Genomic DNA, 21,699 nt, shown 5'->3' with positions numbered 1-21,699 from the left:
ACTCTAAACTAGGATTATTCTACTCTTAGGTCCATGGCATTTTGTATATCCTTCCATAATAATAACACTTAGCACTTAACTATATTCAGGTATTTACATGTTGTCATATCTGCTATAACATGAGCCTTTTGTAAGATGTCAATAGATTTATTTTTTTAGTCAGAGTGGTACATCTTTAAATGACCTAAATCTTTTCCTCTGGCTTCAACATGGGTGCTTATAGAACTGTGATGATGAAATTATTCTTTATTTATGTTGCTGTTATTATAGCCTCTAGCCACATGTGGCTACTTAGCACTTGAAATGTGACTAGTGAAAATGAAGAATAGAGTTTATAATTTTACTTAACTTTAATTAGTTTAAATAGTCATATGTAGTTAATGTCTGTATTAGACAATGTACTCTGGTCAACCAAAGCTCCCAAATTTAATTTCTAATTACTCTTACTTGGCTTAAGAAACTACAACCTTACTATGTCTAAATTTGAACTCATCACCTGAATTTGCTAAAAAATGAAGGTGGAAAATTAATTACATTTGAATATACTATTAATTCACAAACAAGTCTGCATTTTTTATAAATTAAAGTTCTATTAAATTGACTTGATTATAAGAATTCTGAATCAAGCGTTAGCTGCAATAGACAGACTATCTTGTCAATCTGTTTGTGAGCTGAATAATGTAATATATTTCAGCTTAAATCCAAATACAGATTAAGGTTTGTAAATCAAATATAGGAAAATTACTGAACTCATGAATTTTTTTTTTGGGGGGGGTGTTGGGGATTGAACCCAGGGCTTTATGCATGCTAGGCATAGCACTCTATCACTGAGCTACATCATATTCCCACAGTCCTCAAAACTACTGAATTTGAACTTGGTTTTTATTATGAAAGATAATGAACTTGAGAATATGTTTGATGCCAACATTTAGACAAGATGAGTTAACTGCCCACTCTCATTTAATTCATTTATTTGACAATGAGCTTACTACATGTTAGGCACTCTAAGGATTCAGGTATACAAAGGTAAATTAGTAAGGGAGACAAGACAGTTACATTGTTAAGACAGAAGAGTATAGGGTATAACATGCAATAATTAGAAAACATTTGCGTCTTTCTGTTGTTGTTTAGGCTCATTTGTCTTTGTAACTGCTTTTTAGAAATAAAGTCATTATGAGAGAAAAGAATATACATTTTGAGTGAGATAATTCTGTGCTCAAATCTTACTTAGTTACTTATGATGTGCAATTACTAGGCAAATTATTTAAACTCTGTGAATTTTAGTTTTCTTTTCTAAAATGGAAGTAACAGTACTTAAACTGTAGTGTTTCTGAAGGATTAAGGAAACACTGTATGTATGACATTAGCACAGAGCCTGACACATAATATACTCTAAAATAAATAAATAATATTTCTTTCTAAACCAATACAAATTAATTATTCAAACTTTGTAGAATAATTCATTTTCTGACAATGGTAGGAAAATGATTTATTTCTGATACACAGAAATATACAACGTGTGCATATATGAGTGTATTCAGGTATGTACCTGCACACACTTCTATCTTTATACATATTCAAAGAAGGATTTATTCTCACCTATATCAGAATGGCTTATAAATAGATACCTTTCTTTATTCACTTACTGATCCTATAAAAAAGGGTTCTAACTGCACAAGAGTGCCACACATCCCACTGAACATCCACACACACACACATATAAATAAAATAAGGGTTGGCAACAATTAAATCTTCAGTTTATAAAGTCAGTTTTCTTGAAAGGTCATTATTTAAAATGTTCCCCTTTTAAATAAAAAGAAATTATTTTAAAGGATACTTAAAAGATTGCACAATAATCATAATATCAGGGTCAATTCAAATTTCCATGTGTCAGTTGGGTTTGCAAGTTTTTTTTCTAACCATCCTAATACTGTTCTTTATTAATTGGCATCAAAAATAAGTGCAGGTACCAAGATTGCCCAGAGAATAATGACAATATCATTATCTTAAAGTTGTGTTTTTCTTTATTTTTAATAGAAGCATTTTTTATACTCGTTCATTTTGTCCATTTTAGGACTGAGCTTAAAATACTCACTATTCATACAGAGTGTACTGAACAATAACTGTACTTCTTTAACATGAAATATTTCCAGTTCAGTTTCACATGAACTGCCTACATTTGAAAATAAACTATCTTTAAAATAAAATTTATGCTTCTGTTAATAAAAGTTTATCTTAAATGCTGACAGTTTTTTCACAGAAGATTAAATTTTCTTACATAAATTTCATCAATATAATAAAATCAATTAATTATGATCACTATCATGCAAGTTTTTATATTGAGATTTAGAACTAAATCTCTCATAACATAATGGGACTGGATCAAAATAAGTTATTGGAGTAATTAAAAATAAGTTATTGAACTTTAAAAAGTTTTATGACAAAGTTATATGAATGACAAATACTGTTAGGTTATTTTGAACTTCACAATAAATTATCTAAATAAGAGTATATATAGTGAGACAGGCATTTCAATCATATTAACAAACTAAAACATAATTACTGAGAACACTTTTTAAATTTTTAATTCGTGCCTGTAAAATAGTTGTTTACTTCAGGTGTCTTATAGCAATCTGTCATAGTTTCCCTAATATAGCTTTGAAAATCTTCACATTTATAACTTCACAGAGTGTAGCTGGACTGATCATTCTTACTAGATACATGAACTCTGAAATTCTACACTCAAATTATAAAGACTGTAAATAGACTTTAAAAACAGCTGCTACAATGATATTACAAATTTTAACCTAAAGGAAAATGTCAAAATATAATTATCTTGGTTGGTCGTGGTAGCACACACCTGTAATCCCAGTAGCTTGGGAGGCTGAGGCAGGAGGACCATAAGTTCAAAACCTACCTCAGCAACTTAGCAAGACCCTGTCTCTAAACAAAATATAAAAAGGGCTGGGGATGTGGCTCAGTGATTAAGTGCCCCTGAGTTCAAAATAATAATAATAATAATAATAATAATAATAATAATAATAACAACAACAACAACAACAACAATAATGTATACATATACACACATATATAATTTCTTCAAAATAAATATAAGATATAGGCTAAAACAACCTCATTTACACAAATAATTTGCATGTTAAAGTATTAGTGTTCTAATAGTTTTAAATACAAAGTTGTTTTTAAAAAAATTAAACCACAGTATTCCCTAACAATATAGGTAACTACAGATTTTTAAAAATATACCTTTATTTTTTATTTACTTATCTGTAATGCTGAGAATCAAACCTGCATGCTAGGCAAGCACTCTACCACTCATCCACAAATCCAGCCCCAGTAACTATAGATTTAATGAAATTTTATTGTGTAAACATTCAATAGTTTTAATACTCTAAAACTAGCAAATTTGTGGTTTTTATTCCCTAACAAGAGTCCACATTAAAAAAAAATGTATCATGATCTTACTTACACATAAACACATAAGATTTAGATACAAATTATAAAATCTGATTGAAGTGCTAAATCATAAACATAGTAAAACCACTTCTAAAACCTTAGCACTTTACTTACGGTTGCTTGCATCCTCTTTAATTTTCTCATTCAACTGCTGCTCCCACAGCTACCAATGGTTGCTATAAGATTCAACAGTTTCTGTTTCCAGATGTTCCAATTTGTTCTGATTCACTAAATAATGAGGTAATCTTCATTGGCAAGTCGAATTTCACATTGCCTTTAGTCTAATAAGGCAACCTTTAGAAACCATTTCAGTAACATCTTATATCATTAGAGCTGTCCAGTGAAAACGCATGTAAAAGCAGGATGTTAAAGGAATAACCAATTACCAGTATACTCATCAATACCAACCTCCAACCTCACTATCAAATTAGCCAATGTACAGTAAGCTTCCTATTGTATGTGAATGTATCTGGTCACCATAGCAACTAAATCAACAAAGAGCTGTAGTAGCATCTGCTTCTGGATCATTCAACGTCAGTTAACAATTAAGAATTTAAGAGTATGCTGTTTCCAAATGTGTTTTGTTTTAAAGCCATATATCTAGTTATTTTATCTTTGTGCTCTGATCTTGGAGTATGCCAATATATTCATAGTAAACATATACTATATGTAGCTAAATATATAAGGAAGTAGACAGTGCCAGTGTCCCTACTATTATTAAACCCTCTGTATCTAAAAATTATAATCTATTAATGCTTTAATTTTAAAATTGATTTTATAACTTCAATCCACTTATCAAAGTAAGATGGGTAACAATCATAATAATTTATGAATACTTAACAATCACATGAACACATATAGGATAAAAATCTTTATAGTCTTATGTACAATACAGTGATTTTTTAGTATACAGAGTTGTATATCCAATACCACAGTACATTTTAGAACACTTTCATTAACTCAAAAAAACCTTTGTAGGCTGTCATGCCTGGCTTCTTTCATTTAGTATAATGTTTCTCAGGTTCATCCAGGTTGTAGCTTATAATGAAGGATTCCCTTGCCATTTTATGGCTGAATACTATTTCATTGTATAGATAGATTGTATAGATTTTGTTTATCCATTTGCCTACAAATGGATATTAGAAATGCTTTCACTTTTTGTTTATCCATTTGCCTACAAATGGATATTAGAAATGCTTTCACTTTTTGTCTATTATGAATGCTGCTGTATAACTTTATTATTATTATTTTTGGCATGGGAATGTTTTGATTTCTCCTATGAGTGGAATTGCTGGGTCATGCGGTAATTCTGTTTAACAGAGGAACTGCCAGATTATTTTACAAAGTGGAGTTACCAGTGTAACAACCTTGCCAGCATTATTCTCTCTCTCTTTACACTATACTGAGAATTGAACCCAGGGGCACTCTACCACTAAGTTACATCCTCATCTCTTCATTTTTTGAGGCAGTATCTCACTAAGTTTCCCAGGCTGATCTCAAACTTATGATCCTTCTGCCTCAGCCTCCTGAGTCTCTGGGATTACAGGCATGCAACACCACAAATGGCTTTCTCCTTTTATATTCTAGTCACCCTAGCATTTCCTTGATGAGTAATGTTGCTAAGAATCTTTCCATTTGCTTATTGGATATATAAATAACTTTGAAAAACAACTTTTCAAATCCTCTGCCCACCTTTTAATTGGGTTGTTTATTCATTGAACTGTAAGAGCTGTCTATATATACTGAACACAAGCCCATTATCAGATAATGGTTTGCAAACCCTTTCTCCCAATTTTGAGGGATTTCTTCAGTTTCTTGGTAGTGTCTTCTGTCACACAAAACCATTAAATTTTGAGGAAGTACACTGTGTTTTTCTTTTCTTACTTGTACTTTGGGTGTCTTATCTAGAAACCATTGTATAATTCAAAATCATAGAGATGTATCTCTATGTCCTATTTTTAGAGTCTCAAGTTTAGCCCTTTTTTTAGGATTTTGACTCACTTTTTAGTTAATTTTATATATGGGATGGTAAAGTTGACTTCATGTTTCTACATGTGGATAACTGAGTTATGTAGCTTTACTTATTGAAAAGATTATTCTTTTCCCCATTGATTCTCCTAAGCACCTTTGTCAAAAATCAACTGACCACAAAGGTAAAGTTTTTTCTGAACCATGAATTCTATTCCAGTGATCTCTGTCTATTCTATGCTATGTCTTGATTACTTTAACTCTGTAGTTTTAAAATTGTAATTTTAAAATTGGGAAATGTTGAATCCTCCAACTATGTTCTTTTTGTTATTCTGGGTGCTTTGCATTTCCATATGAGTTTTAGGCTCAACTCATCAATTTCTGCAAAGAAATAAGCTGAGATTTTAGTAGGTGATATGTTGAATATGTACACTTTGATGAGTACTGCCATCTTAACATAAAGTCTTCTAATCTTTGATCATGGGATGTTTTTCCAGGTTTCATAATTTCTTCCAATGATGTTTTATAGATTTCAGAGTATAAATCTTGTACTTATTTTGTTAAATTTATTCCTATTTTATTCTTTTTGACTCTACTGTAAATGAAAATGTTTTCTTAATTTCATTTTCACACTGTTGACAGTCCGTATATAGAGATATACAATTGATTTTTTGAAATTGAACTTGTATTCTACAACCATGATGAGTTTATTAGTTCTTATAGTTTTTAATGGATTCTTTAGGATTTTCTTTTTACAAGATCAAGTTATCTTTGAATAGTTTTATTCCTTATTTATTTATTTGAATAGTTTTATTTTCCAGTCTAGAGGCCTTTCATTTCTTTACTTACTTATTTGCCCTGGCTATACTTTCAGCATAACTGTTGAAGAGAAACAGTGAAAGCAGGACAACCATGTCTTAATTTCTAATCTTACAGGAAAAGCATTCACTCTTTTACAACTAAATATAGTGTGTGTGTGTGTGCGCACATGCTTGTGCTTTGCAGATGGTTGAAGTTTCTCCCTGTTCCTTATTTTATTTTTTTAGTCAAATGATGTTGAGTTTAGTCAAATATTTCTTCTGAGCCTAGTGAGATGACTATGTGTGGTTTTTGTCCTTTTGCTATTATGTAGTATAGTACAATGGTTATTTTATGTTTAAGGAACCACTTTTACATTCCTGCATTAGGTCCCAGGTTAGCTGAAGTGTATAATTACTCTACAAGTTACTGGATTTGGTTTGCTAGTATTTTGTTGAAGATTTTGTGTTTATATTCATACGGGTCATTGATCTGTAGTTTTCTGTGATGGCTTTGCAGGTTTAGGTTTGTTAATTCGTCCTTAATGTTTGTTGGAATTTGACGGAGAAGTCATTTGGGTCTGATTTTGGGTGGACAGTTTTGGGATGCAAATTCAATTATTTTACTTGCTGCAGTTATATTCAGATTTTATATTTTTTCTTTGGATTTAGTTTTCATTACTTTGTGGCTTTCTAGATATTTATCCAATTCATCTAGGGCATCTATTTGTTGGCATTCAACTGTTCATACTATTTTCTAATAATCCCTTTTACTTAGGTAAGGTCTGTGGTGATGTCTCCTCTTCATTGGATTTAGTTTGCTCTTTTCTTTCTAGTTGTTTCAGGTGGAAGGTTAGATTATTGATCTGAGATATATATTTTTTTTAAACAGGCTTTCCTAGTTAAAAATTTTCCTTTAAGCAGTGCTTTAGCTGTAACTTATAGTTTTGTATGCTATATTTTTGTTTCCATTCATCTGAAAGTATATTCTAATTTCTCTTGTGATTTCTTCTTTGGCCAATTAGTTACTTATGAATATATTGTTTAATTTATAATATATGTGATTTCCCCAAATTTCTGTGCATAACTGAGTTCTAATTTCATGCCATTGTGTTTAAAGATTGTGTTATTTCTAGCTTTTAAAATTTCTTGAGGTTGGTTTGTTTTATGGTCTAGTGTTATGGTTTGAATATGTGGTGTCCCTAAAAGCTATGTGTGAGACAATGCAAAAATGGCCAGGGGTAAGTAAAATGACTGAATTATTAGAACTTTAACCTATGAGTGGATTAATCTGCTAATATGAATTAACTGGGCAGTAACTGTAGGCAAGTAAGATGTAGCTGAAGGTGGTAGGTCATTGGGAGAGTGACTTTGGGATTTATATTTAATCCCTGGTGAGCACAGCTCTACTTCACATTGCCATGTCCTGAACTGCTTTCCTCTGCCATGCCCTTCTGCCTCATCTTGGGCCCAGAGCTATAGAAATGACCAACCATGAACTGAACTTCTGAAAACTGCAAGCCCCCCCAAAACTTTCCTGCTTCTAATGGTTCTTGTTCTTTTGGTCACAGCAATGAAAAATTATCATGAACACTGATCCATGTGCACTTGAAAAGATTAGATACGTTCCTGTTGGTGGTGGTATGTTCTACAGATAGATGTCTGTTAGATTTATAGTGTTTACATTTCCTATTTTCCTTGCTGACCTTCTCCCTAGTTCTATTCATTATTGAAAGCAGAGTATTGAAGTTTCCAGCTATATTGTTTAATTGTATATTTCTTCCTTCAACTCTGTCAATTATCACTTCAGGTGTTTGTGGAGATCTTTTATTAGGTAGACTGACTCTTTTATCATTATAAAATCAATAATGGCTCTGGTAATGTTTTTTGACTTATAAGTTTACTTCTTTGATCTCAATACAGTTTCATTATAATTATAGAGACCTTCACTTCTACTTTGGTTATAGTTCACATGGTATATTTTCCCATCTACATGTTTTTTCATCCTTTAATTTCAGTTGGTTTGTATCTTTGATTAAAAAGTGTATACTTTGTGAAAAAGCACATAGTTGGACCATGGACTTTTATCTCATGCCAATAACTGTCTTTTCACTGTAATGTTTAATCCACTTGTAGTTAATATGATTAGTGATAAAGTAGAATTTACATCTACCATTTTTCTATTTGCTTTTTGTATATATTATGCCTTTTTTCTCAATTCATCTGTTACTTTTTTGTGTGTATATTAAACATTGCCTAATGTTCTAACTTGAGTTCTGTTTTTATTATATTCTTTTAATTTGTTTTCTTAGTAGATATCTTGAGGATTACAATTAACTTCTTAATTTATAACAACGTTGTACCTACTAATTCCAACTGTATATAAAAACTGTTACTTTACAGCTGTTCCCTCTTCCATCCTTTGTGCCATTAGCCAATTATTAACTACATGTTTATACATTATAAGTCAATCGACACAGTGTATAATTATTGCTCTCTGAAAATTTCTCTTAAATTAGAAGAATTAAAATATATATATTTGCCTAGTTACTTTTACGGATACTCTATTTCTTCATATGGATTCAGTTACTGTTTTATGAACAGTCCTAGTAAAAATACAAGGAGACAGTATTGAAAAGGCATTCATTAGGGTGCGTCATTTTCAAATTACTTTGTTTCAACTGAACTATATTATTTACTTAGAATCAAATGTTTTCAAATTTTGAATTTAAGCTCAATTTCCTTTTTTACTTCAAAATGACTGAGACTAGGGAACAGAAGATCTAGATTCTGGTCTCGATGCTGCCATTCAGTGTGTAACCTAGGACAAGGTAATTAGCTGTGAACTTTATTTAGTTTCTCTATTTGTAAAAAATGTAAATTATATTATTTTTCTGTATTCCCTTTCAGGTTTGAAATTCTATCTTAATTTTATCACACTTATTCTTTTTCTTAAAAAAGAAAAGACCAGATCCCTCCTTTAATTCCACTTCTACAGCTGATATTCTCTAATAAAAGATCTACACTACTTTGAAGGGAGATCAGTAGAAGAAAGGGCCCAAGGGGAGGGAGGAAAAGAGGGGAAGGACAAATACTGAGGAATGATATTGGCCAAAATATATTGCTATATTGTGTACATGAACTAATATGTAATAAGGAATTCCTCCACTATGTGTAATACACCAAAAAAGATGGGAAAAAAAAGATCTGCATTACTTTATGTAGGAATGGACAGAGAAGCCAATCAATTCTAGAACAGATTTCATTCCACCTAGTGATGTAGCTACCTATTAGCCTGAATAATTTTTTATAAAGGAGTCAATTAAATACTTATTGAACAAACGCAGAATAAATGAACTAAGGGTATCTTAATCTTAAACTTCAAATATTCAGAGGGTTGTCACATAAGGGATGAAAAACTTGTCCAGTATTCTACAAAAGGCACAACTTGAACCAAGGGATAAAGACAAGCAACCAATAGGCTTCGGAAAGTTGTATAAAGTGTATCCCTTTGTAATAACATCTTTCCCCATGTAATACATTCCACACTACCATTCTTCTGAAATGTGAAAATGGAATTTACTTCACATGAACATCTTAAGTTGCATTTTCACAGCAGGCCCTCCACTGCCAGCAATAGTTGCACTCACATTTTGTAATAAATCTAAAATTAACAAACTGACATACTAAGGAAATGGCCTATTTGTTCCTCAGCTAGATTTCTGTATTCTACACTAATTATTTTCAGGGGGGGGGGCATATTCACCAGAGGGTGATTTATAATCCCAGCAATTCAGGTAGTGCCCTTAAGGGCAGTCATCCTCAAATTCCAAATGGATCATTACGACCATCAATCAATGGTACAAATGGGAGTGTGGTATATGCTGCAGCAGGGACGACAGTTGATAACCATTATTCTATATTAAGCAGGAGAGCTTACTTTAAGGGTCACTAGGGAACATAAACTAACCACAAAATACTGATGGCTCCGACCAAATTGTATTACAAAATGAGAATTGTTTAAGGACAAAATGTATGCAATATACTTTATACACATATTTCACATACTTAGTAAGGAATGCTGAGGTATTTAAATCTGCAATAAACTGAAAATAAAAAATTTTCATTTCCATATTTGTCAGTATATACGATTCTGAATGTACCTTCAACTCAGAATAAATGTTTTTAAGGAAAGCCACGTAATTGGTCCATCTGGCTAAATGCTGTTCATTGGGGATTGGTGGAACTGGGGCAGGCTCTGATAAGGGAATAAACCTAATAAAGGAAATATCTAGGCTGCCAACTGGGTTTGTGGGAAGAATGCTTTTCTGTGATGAAGAGTTGACTTGCCATCCTTATTATAATACACCTTTCACTGCCTTTTCTACACAAGTCCAAGAAAGGCTGCAAAATCACTGATTACTGAGAGACCAGGGCCAATGCTTGTTTCCTTGCTGAATTTCTGTTTCCATTGTTGGCTGGACAATTTCAGACCAATGGTGAATGCTGAATGTCCTAAAGATTTTAGGGAAATCTCTCTGCTAGATTCTTTGTTCTACTGATCAAGTTCAGAATCTATAGAATTTATAATAGGTGTCATTATTTTCCAGAGATAGCGTGAATTATTCATGTCATTATAAGTAAATATAAAATTAGAAGCTGATTATACCTTGTAGGTATAGCAACTTTGAACTCCTGGTTCTTGTACTGAGCTAGCAACTTCATGAAAATGAAAGCACTTTCTGCCATTACTGCCACTGCATATTCCTGTCTGGTCTCATGGCTACATGTTCTCCTAGCCAGAATAATTTCCCTCAAGGATTATTCTCATCATTTATTATCTATTTTTTAACTCGATTGGCTACTTATTGCTTATTATCTCAAATCTAAAATTTGGAATATAACATTTAAAACCTTTATCTAATACCCAGTCTATAATGCATAATCTCATGTCATTAGCTTTTTTACTATAAATATTTCAAATATACAGAAACTCAGGAAGTATTATATCCATTCTTTCCAGAATTATGTTGATACATGATGCTCTTTGAAGGTGAGCTATACAAGTTTATAGATAATTTTGCTGAACTTAGAACATTATCTTTTTCATCCTTTAAAAAATATTCTTAATGTACCTATTTGTAGTACAAATAAATACATGTGTTATCATTTGGAACTGGGATGTTTCCCAAAGGCTCACATGTTGAGGGCTTGCTCCTCAGCTGATGGTTGTTTTGGGAGGAAATTTGTAGGAAGGGGTTGTTAGATCATCAGAGGAGTGTCCTTGAAGGGACCATCTTGTCCCAATCCCTTGAGGTAAACAGTTTTGCTCTACCATATGCTCCCTGCCATGATGTTCTGCCTTACCATAGGCTCAGAAACAATGGAGCCAAGTGACCATGGACTGAAACCTCTGAAATCATGAGCCAAAATAAATCTTGCCTCCATTGAAGTTTTTCTCAGTATTTTGTCATAGGGACAGAAAGCTGACTTAACACATTATTTTTCTATTAATTGTTTTGATTAGTTTATATCAGTGATACCACACTTTACATATCAATAACTTATTACTTTATTCAATATTGATTTTTTTTTAAATTTTAAGATGTATATGAACACAATACATTTATTTTACTTATTTATTTTTATGTGGTGCTGAGGATCCAACCCAGTGCCTCACCCATGCAAACAAACACTCTACCACTGAGCCACAACCCCACCCCTCAATATTGAGTTTTTGAGATTTATCCATAGCATAAATTCATACACTGGAATTCTGGTATACAGTATTCTAATATTTCATTGTATGAATCTTCTAAAATCTACCCATTCCCCTGCTTTGGAACACTTACATGATGCAATGAATGTATACGTGCCTTCATATACATGTAAAAAACATTCTATAAGATATACATCTAAAAGCATATGTTAAATTTGGGGTATATACTTTTTTGCCTTATTAAATATTACCAGATCACCCTCCTCCCCAAAATGGTTGTGCCAGCAGTGCATGAGGGATTCCACTGTTCCATACCTTTCTCAGGTTTCTTGTATTTAAATCCTTATTGAGGTTTTAACTTGCATTCTCCTCTTTTAAAGCATAGCACCAATCTTCCTTCTTCCCCCAAATCTTTAATTAGTACCATAAATCATCCCAGGAAGAGAATATACTTTGTATAGAGGTACTCTGTAGCTAATTTCCTTTCTGTATATAATAAGAATAATGTGTCAGGTTCACCAGCTGTTTTAGCTTTAAAATGCTAGTTTTGGAATTGTACAGAGAAATGTATAGTGATTAATAACATGTTTAGAAACAAATATGAGACCTGGAATTGATGCTCACTAGTTAAAGAACAGGTATTTTATTCAGACCCTCCCCAAGAGAAACATAATGGAAAATTCAAAGTCATGTTGAAATCTTATAAAAAGTAAATTTTTTTTTCACATATAATCAAATTTTAAGCACTTCTGGTACATACTTGTTTATAGTATTATGTGTGGGTATGGCAGGGAGTATATGCATATACAATTATAAATCTTTAGGGACAGAAATTATTCTTGTTCATCTTAACTTAGGAGTGGTTACTTTAGTAAATGCTAATGAAGTTGAATTGTATTTTAGTTCCTAAAAAATGCATTATTTGAGAATCATCACAGCTAATCAATTTTAAATCCAATGATTTATGGTTGGTCACAGTCATAATTCCTACCTATCTATGGGAGCAGGCACAGGAAGATATTTAGGAGACAATTTAAAATATCAAAGAAAACAGTGGTGGCAATAAAGGATTTTTTCTAATCATATTTTGAGGTGAGGGGAAAATATGAACTACTATGACTTAAAATAATAATTATTAAACAACAAAAACTATGTGACTGAGTTGGCTAATTTTGGACTCATCCAAACCAAATATTTAAAAAACTTAACACATGGATAAGAAGATCTTCCCCATCTCTCACAAAAGCAAAAACAGAAAATAAAACCTAGAAAATGTTCTTATCATTATTTTTCAAATTTAATATTTTCATTTATACAGGAGGCACACGAATATTCCCTCTAAAATTCCAATGATACAAACATTTACCTTAATAACTAAAGGACTCACAATTCTAAATGTTGGTTTGGCTGTAGACCAACTGCCAACAATATAATGCTGAGGAAAGTATAAACTGGTACTGCTTCTTTGGAAAAAAATTTTTTTCAGCCATCAGTGAGATGCAGAAAAATAACCATATCCTAGAGATGGGCAGTGGAAATTTTGGGGAAATAAGAAGCAATACTTTTGGTATTGAGGGAATCTGAAAGGAATTCAGCTGATTTTGAGGTGTTCTGGGATAAGTAGAGATAATAAAAATAAAAGCCAGCTCCCATTCCAATAAACATATTTCCTTTGATCCCTGCATTTGACTATCAATAGTATACCCAAAGAAATGCATGCACATGTATAACCAGTCAATTGTGAAAATATTCTTGAAGCAATATTTGTGATAGCCCCAAATTGAAAACAACCCAAATTTTCATCAATAGTAGAACAAATAAAGAAACTAGAACATACATATTCATGTAACAAAATATTAAACACAGCAAATACTATGCTACAGGTAGTAACATTATGAATCCCATATATGCAACATTGAGTAAAAAAAGGTAGACACAAAACAATACTCTATTATTCTATTTACATAAAATTTAAAAAACACAAAACTAATATTTAGTTTGAAATGGAAGGAGAGTTTCCTGTGTCCAGAATTTTCTCTTCTGTGATGTACATGTATGTACAATTGGAATTACATGCTTTTTCCTTTTTTCAACTGCTAGGGCTTTTAAAAATCAACAGAGTAAAATAAAAATACCAATGGCTTTGTTACCCTTAGTATTCTCATAATTTCTATATTTCTGCCTTAAATAATATATTTTTCTTGGAATCTAAATTCTATTTGTATAGAGATTAAGACCACGTTACATGATTAGGGATCTTACATATTTAGCTTTGAATCCTGGTTTTTGCCTTTCAGATGCTCTATTACTTAATTAACTTAGTAACAAATAACTGAATACTTCTCTAATTCTGCTAGTCTCTTAAGACATTATATTTAAATGTAAAGGGCCTAACTCAGTATCTGATACATGGTAAGAGCTCAAATGGTATTTATTATTATCTTTTTTTATTACAGCCCAAAATACCTCAAAATCAAATGAAGTTCTTATACTCTCTCAAATATCAAACATGCTGTCACTTCTGTTATCTTCATTGTGGAAGACTCATTTTTTTTTTTAACAAATATTTGTTACCTTTCCCTTAAGTAAGATTTCCCCCAGCCCACTGATGGCAGGTCTGCAATGTTTTAACAGAGGTCAGTATGTTGTCCACTGTGACACCAGAAACATCTATACAGAGGCCACATCTCATCAAAGATGATATGGGCACAGCCACAGCTAATTTGTGGAGGACATGCAGAATGAACAATAAACCTTTTGGTAACTACTGAGATTGAGGCTGTTTGTTCCCATAAAAATAATCTTGTAGCTGTGGACGGTGGCACACACCTGTAAATCCAGTGGCTCAGAAGCCTGAGGCAGGAGATCACAAGTTCAAAGCCAGCCTCAGCAAATCAGTGAGGCCCTAAGCAACAGAGACCCTGTCTCAAAATACAAAATAAAAAGGGCTGGGATGTGGATCAGTACTTAAGCGCCATGGGTTTAATCTGGAACCAGAAACAAACAAATAAAACAAAACCCCACCAAAAAAAAAAAAAAAAATCTTACTTACTGTGACTGATAAGATTTATTTTAGTGAATGGTCTTGTTATCTACCTGAACATTTTAGTGAATGGTCTTGTTATCTACCTGAACATTCAAAGAAAATGCCTGGGGAAATTTTTATTCTTTCAAGTCTTGTTTATTTATTTTACCTCTGTAATATTTCTCAAATTGTGCATCATTAACAAGACCATAATTCAGGTTTTGAAAACTTAATGATACTTTCTTTCCTCAGCTTTGAGCCCCTTAAACATTTCAATCTGCCTGGGAAAGACTGCCTCTTCACAGAAATAGATAATTTTTATCAAGGGTCTGGCCAGGAACATATTTCTCATTTATCTGTCAATCCCAAATTTTCAGTCCCAATGACCTGCTTGAAATCATTGTGGGGCTATTTACAGGCAATCAGAAACCACTCTATAGCCCAAAGCCTCTTGGAATTATTAAAACTAGCCAATCCTAGATTATTTACTCTGCCTTCTATTCCCTGAAGGCTTTCCCAGTAAAGGTTTTGGCTTAGGCTTTCTTCCAGTTCTTACTTCTAATTCCTGACCAAAATCTGATACTTTCTCTGTAGCTTTGCCTGCCTTCTTTGGGAAATATAAGTAATAAACATCTTTCAGTAGTACTGGTCTCTGTGGTTTCTCTTAGTCATCTCCATAAAGTAAAATTCTGTGGGTACAAATAAAACAAGTTACAAAATAATGTAAAGAGATTAAAGAAATAGAGAGAATTCTGATTAAAAAAAAAAGCCTGAGGTTTATTTTTGATTGATTATAGTACTGGGGATTGAACTAGGGTTGCTCTACCACTTATTTTTTGAGACAGAATCTGGCTGAGATGCCAAACTGGTCTCAAATTTGTGATCCTCTTGCCTCTGCCTCCCAAAGTGCTGGAGTTACAGACTAGAATCATCTGTAATTATCTAAGGTTAATTTTTTCCCCCTTTGGTACTGGGGAATTGAACCCAGGGCACTTAACCACTGAGCCACCACACCAGCCCTTTTTATATTACATTTTGATACAGGGTGTTAATAAAGTTGCTTAGGGCCTCACTAAGTTGCTGAGGCTGGCTTTGAACTCATGATCCTCCTGCCTCAGCCTTCTGAGCCACTTGGATTACAGGCATGTCCACTGAGCCTGGTGAGACAGATAATCTTAAATAGCCAACTGTAACAAAATTAATATGATCCTAAGAGATAGAATAGAAATCATTCCATATAGTATAATATTCTCAAGAAAGTAAAGATAAGAGGTGAAATATCTGTTATTCTAAAATTTTAACATCATTCTTATACATGACACTTTTCTCTATTTGGAATTGTTTTTCAGTTCACTGTTTTAATCCAGCATCAACCAAGTGTTGGGTCTCTACAGGCAAACTCAAACTCAGCATAACATTAAGTTCTTGAGTTAAAGTAAAGAAATGTGAAATGTCAAACTTATTGTATTTCTACCTCTAATTGTTATCTTTTTTTTAGTTTGTTATACATTCTACATGGCTATTGGTTCAAACTTTCAGATTTACAGTATAGTATGCATCCTTCATAATTATTTTTCTAGTTTTCTAATCTACTGCAAACTATTTCTATTGATTTAAATCTGCATATCTATAGTTTCTTTAGTTTTTAAAACATTTGAGTGCTTCAATTGGATCTAGCAAACATTTACTGAGCTCTTTCAGACTCATTTCACCCTCATAACTACAGCTACCCTAAGAAGACATTTCCTCCATTGTTTTTTTTAGTTGTAGTTGTACACAATACTTTTGTTTTATTTACTTATTTTTATGTGGTGCTGAGAATCTAACTGCTGAGCCACAACTCCAGCCCACATTACCTCCATTTTTTAGAGAAGTAAACACCAAGGGATAAGTTAAATTTTTTGGCTTAAGTCATCTAAATCAAATCTATCAACTAAATTCAGTGCTCTTTCCACTCATCTTTAGCTTTCTTCCTGATAGTTAGAATACAGGGATTTTATTTACCTCCTGAAACGTGTTTTTTTGCTTTGTTTTACCCTACCCAAAACCCTATCCTATAGAACTCCTGGACCCACTTGATCTTTTAAATTTTACTCCAGCAGATTCTTCCATTCCCAGATCCTTTCTCTATATCCATCTACACCACTACAGTTACATGACAGCCATGGTACCCTCAAAATTTCAAGAAAATTCTGCCAACAGACTATCTTTTTAAAAGGAATCAGAGAAAGAAGTCTTGAGAGCAATAAGATAGTTTTTCAGCCTGGTGTACTTCTCCTTAACAAATATACAACATAGTAATTATGTCAATATAATCGCTGCTTAATAGATGTGTTTTTCAATGCACAGACTATCAACAACTTGAAACCAGTGACTGGCCTGAAGCAAAAAATTATAACAAAAAATAAGAGTCTCCTAAAAGTAAGTTAATATCTGCCACACCTATTATTTTTGTGTGGGAAAAAAAACCTTAACAGACTTAAATTTGACCATGAAAAGCAAGTTAGTGAAATGAAGTTGTTGCTAGAAGCTGAGCACATGTAAAAATTAAAACCAGGACATGATGCTTTTTTGTCACGTTTATACAAAGAGAAAACATTTAGAACCCAAGCCAATCACTAATGATTTTTTTAATATTTATTTTTTAGTTGGAAACAATATCTTTATTTATTTATTTTTATGTGGTGCTGAGGATTGAACCCAGGGCCTTGCATGTGCTAGGCGAGCACTCTACCGCTGAGCCACAACCCCAGCCCCCACTAATGATTTTTTAATGGCAAAGTTAAGACAGTAGCCCCTATCTTGACAAAAAATTGTCCAGAATAGATACTGAATTTGTAAAGTAATAAACTATGACTTAAACAAACAAATAAACAACTAGCCAAGGAGACAATATCTGTAAAAGGAATAAAACCTTTGTATGACCTTGTTTACATTTTAGCCTTTCTGAAACTCATTTTCTTTCATTTACAAAAATAAGAATAGGTGTACCTTACAGAACTGCTGAAAGAATTACATGAGATCATAAAATTCACATGATGTCGGTGAAATAGTAAATACCCAAACTATTTCTTTTCCTCCTCATTATCATTTGTAATATCCTTAGTTTTTGTTTCCTCACCTATCACATTAAAATACCTAGCATATAAAGTAGTTGTGAAAATTAAACACATTGCCTAACTAGACATCAGCACATTGCATACTAGGTACTTATGAAAACCCATTATTCCCATCCCTTTAGGATACTGGGGAAATAAGTCAGTGCAACCACAGAATTACACTTTTAAAGTCCTGTATTAGGAAAACATATCAGCTTTTTAGGAACTGTGTATTTGCTTTTGGAAGGTGGGGGTCTGGTGAAGGGCAGATAATGGGAAGAAAAAGAAGATAAATTTTATTATGTTATAATGTAGGCAGTTACTTAATTGTATCATTAAGTCATAATTTCATAATGACTCGAAGGAATGATTTAGAATAATCATTAAGGTACAAGGATTAGTAAATTGTTTATCTAAAGGAAAACAAAAACAAATTTAGTGGCAACTAAATAACACTTGAAAAATTTGATCATTAATTAGTGAAATACTTCAGAAGCAACTTCAAAAACAGTTTCATTATTTTACCATCTCTAAAAACAATATTTTAACTGGAGTTCAAAACACAAATTAGCAGGAACCAATTATAGTGAAGTTTAATTCTGTGTTAAATTTTGCACTTGTGTGGAAGAAACAGATGTGTACTAGCCATAAGGAAATAAACACTTTGGTTTCCTTACCTGTTGTGTTCCATCTGCACTTACAATAGGGGCAGATAGAAGAGAAATATCACTACTTAAAATCTGAGTTGTATCCAGTAGTGGTGGATGTTCTGCCATTATCAATAAGACATTAATATACCGGATAGCCCTCCAACTCTGAAAAACAAAAAATATACAGCCATTTATGTATATAATGTTAAAATATATTAAAATATAACACATTCAAGATTCGTCTTCATTTTATAACATAAAGGGATTTTTTTGTTACCCTTTTTTTAAACTCAGAAGTGCTTACCCACTGAGATACATTCCCAACCCTTTTTTGTATTTTATTAAGAGACAGGGTCTTACTGAGTTGCTTAGGGCCTTGCTAAGTTACTGAGGTTGGCTTTGAACTCATGATCCTCCTGCTTCAGCCTCCCAAAACACTGGGATTACAGGCATGTGCCGCAGCACCTGGCTAACGGGATATTCTTGTCAAAAAAAAAAAAAAAAAATCCTGCAATACTGTGTTGACTATAGATCATTCAAGGTAATATATTTTTTATGACCTAACCAATGCTCATAAGATACATTAGAGCTAATATATTAGAACCCTCTACTTAAATTCCATGTCTATCTTTCGCTTCACCTTTACATAATATTTATTCAATTTAACCATAACCAGTACTTAGTAACTAAACACAAAGGCACTAAAATACAATGATTGAATAAGGCAACTCTCCAGTTAACTTTTTTTGTCTGTGATAGACAAGGTAATTATGAAAACCCTTCCTCTTCATCACCATAATATTTACTTTGAGGAACAAGAATAATTTAAGATTTTTTTCATTCCTTCTTTGAAAAAAAAATGGTAGACAAACTTGCTTAGGATTAGAAAAAAAAACACCTTTAAGTCTTAAATTTTAAGCTTTTACATTACTCAATCATCTGGTTTCACTACTTTCGTTGTTGTTACTGGGGATTGAACCCAGGGGGACTTAACCACTCATTAGTGAAACACTTCAGAAGCAATTATTTTTATATTTTATTTAGAGACAAGGTCTTGCTGAGTTGCTTAGTACTTAACTAAATTGCTAAGGCTGGCTTTTGAACTCAAAATCCTCCTGCCTCAACCTCCCGAGCCACTGGGATTATAGGCGTGTGCCACTGTGCCCAGCAAGGTTTTATTTTTATTCTTGATATTCTCTTTTCAATGAATTTGATCATTTCTGTGATAAAAGTACATACATTTAGAAATCTTTAAACGTAGATACAATATGACTCATATAAATAGAAAAGATGTGTCACAGGCAATATTAGTCTACTATATACAATGTCCACCAATTAAACAATAGTAAATTACATCTAAGATATTGAAAACTGAGCACAATCATAAATAATAAATAATTTATTCTGAAAGGCAAAATAAACATTTTGGAGTGCCTATAAGTATTCTATCATTCAGTACTAAGGGTTAATAGATTTAATTTTTATGAGACTGAATTCATGTTATTTTAAAAGTCTTCAAGTTTTGCAGAAAGTTTTATACAAATTGATTCAACCTGAAAATAATTTTCCATTTAGGTATATAAAAACTGCTCTAAGATTTTTAAAAATATCCAATACAGATATATTTAAAGATTTCATACCTAAAACCATTGTATGGATCATTTTATATTATTTAACGGTCTCATGAAAATATATGTTACTTAACCATAGCATTTATTTATGTATACCTGTGCGTATGTATGTGTATGTGTGTGTTTATGAGCAAATTAATGTCTGGCACAATCTGCATTATTAAATTACTTCAAGTTCAGTGAAAATGCTGAGTGTTTTAAATTTTTCAAATAATTTCTATTTTTGAAATATAGGAAGAATTATGAGATAGGAAAGAGTCAATGTATTATTTTCCCTCTTGCATGTCACAAAATTTAGTGTAAGAAGAAACATCCAGCAAGTTAATACATGATTAAACAGAGACTTTGTAAGTAATTCAGTTTTCTTTCTTTTCTACTTCTTTTACTGGTGCATTATATTTGTACATGATGGTGGGATTCATTACAACATATTTGTACGTACACACAACAATATAATTTGGCCATTATCAATTCATGACTCCATGTTCTTTTCTTATTTTTTTTTTTTTGTGTGTATTGTTGGGGAATAATTTTTTTTTTTTTAAGAGATAGTGTCTCATTTACATTGTCCAGGCTGGCCCCAAATTTCTATGCTCAAACAATCCTGCTTCAGCCTTCTAAGTAGCTGAACTACAGGCATGCACCACCCTACCCTGCTCATTTTTCTAATTAATAAAAAATTTATTAAAAATTGAAAAAACCCATTGGGTGTTTTTAATTTTGTCATTGTATTTTCTACTTGTAATATTCCATATAAAATGTTTAGCTAAAGCTGCAGACCCCATTAATTTACATTCTACAATATAATATTGAGGATAGAACCATAGTTTGGTTTTAAGAGCTAGACTATAAGCTTTACACATAGAAACGCAGGTTTCTTCTGATCCTTGCTGTTTTTGTTTTTGTTGTTTCCTGGAGCTAGCAACTGACCCCAGGGCCTTGCGCATGCTGGATAAGAGCTTTACCACTGAACTATGCCCTAGCCCCCTGATTCTTCCAGTTAATTCTAAAAATAGTAAGTGCTATGACAGGTTGAGTATGAAGCCACATGCTATGTTAATTTAATATTACCATCCTTATTAGCATTCTTTTAAAAAAACTTGTACAAGACACCATAATTTCATTCATAAACTTTTATTGTTGTTGTTGACCATACCCTTTATGCTCTACGGAAACTTCAGCCCTGCAAGTGTTGCATTTAACAGCCTAGAAATTCCTTTCATTCTTTGTGTAGAGAATACTATCAGTCTCTTCTTCCAATCCACTTCTAATTTTGTTACTACTTACTTTCTACATTTTCATCTTATCTTATGACCATGGGCAGACTCTTGGTTTTA

At 32.4% G+C, this 21,699-nt stretch overlaps 1 protein-coding gene and 1 pseudogene across 3 annotated transcripts in view; both read right to left on the bottom strand.

Annotated features, from left to right (window-relative positions):
* The window catches only part of Fndc3a (fibronectin type III domain containing 3A), a 158,540-nt gene that overhangs the window by 112,293 nt on the left and 24,548 nt on the right, over window positions 1-21,699 (bottom strand). For all 3 annotated transcript variants that reach the window (XM_040281536.2, XM_013360742.4, XM_040281535.2), the window contains exon 2: window positions 18,759-18,896. In XM_040281536.2, coding sequence (XP_040137470.2) covers window positions 18,759-18,857 — 99 coding nt within the window. In that variant the 5' untranslated portion in view covers window positions 18,858-18,896. The remainder of the gene's footprint in view (window positions 1-18,758; window positions 18,897-21,699) is intronic.
* On the bottom strand, window positions 9,408-11,039 carry LOC101961163 (COP9 signalosome complex subunit 8 pseudogene; annotated as a pseudogene).

This window comes from Ictidomys tridecemlineatus, chromosome 6, assembly GCF_052094955.1.
Source record: "Ictidomys tridecemlineatus isolate mIctTri1 chromosome 6, mIctTri1.hap1, whole genome shotgun sequence".
NCBI classification, from domain to species: domain Eukaryota; kingdom Metazoa; phylum Chordata; class Mammalia; order Rodentia; family Sciuridae; genus Ictidomys; species Ictidomys tridecemlineatus.
This window is presented reverse-complemented; position numbering and strand designations above follow the sequence as displayed.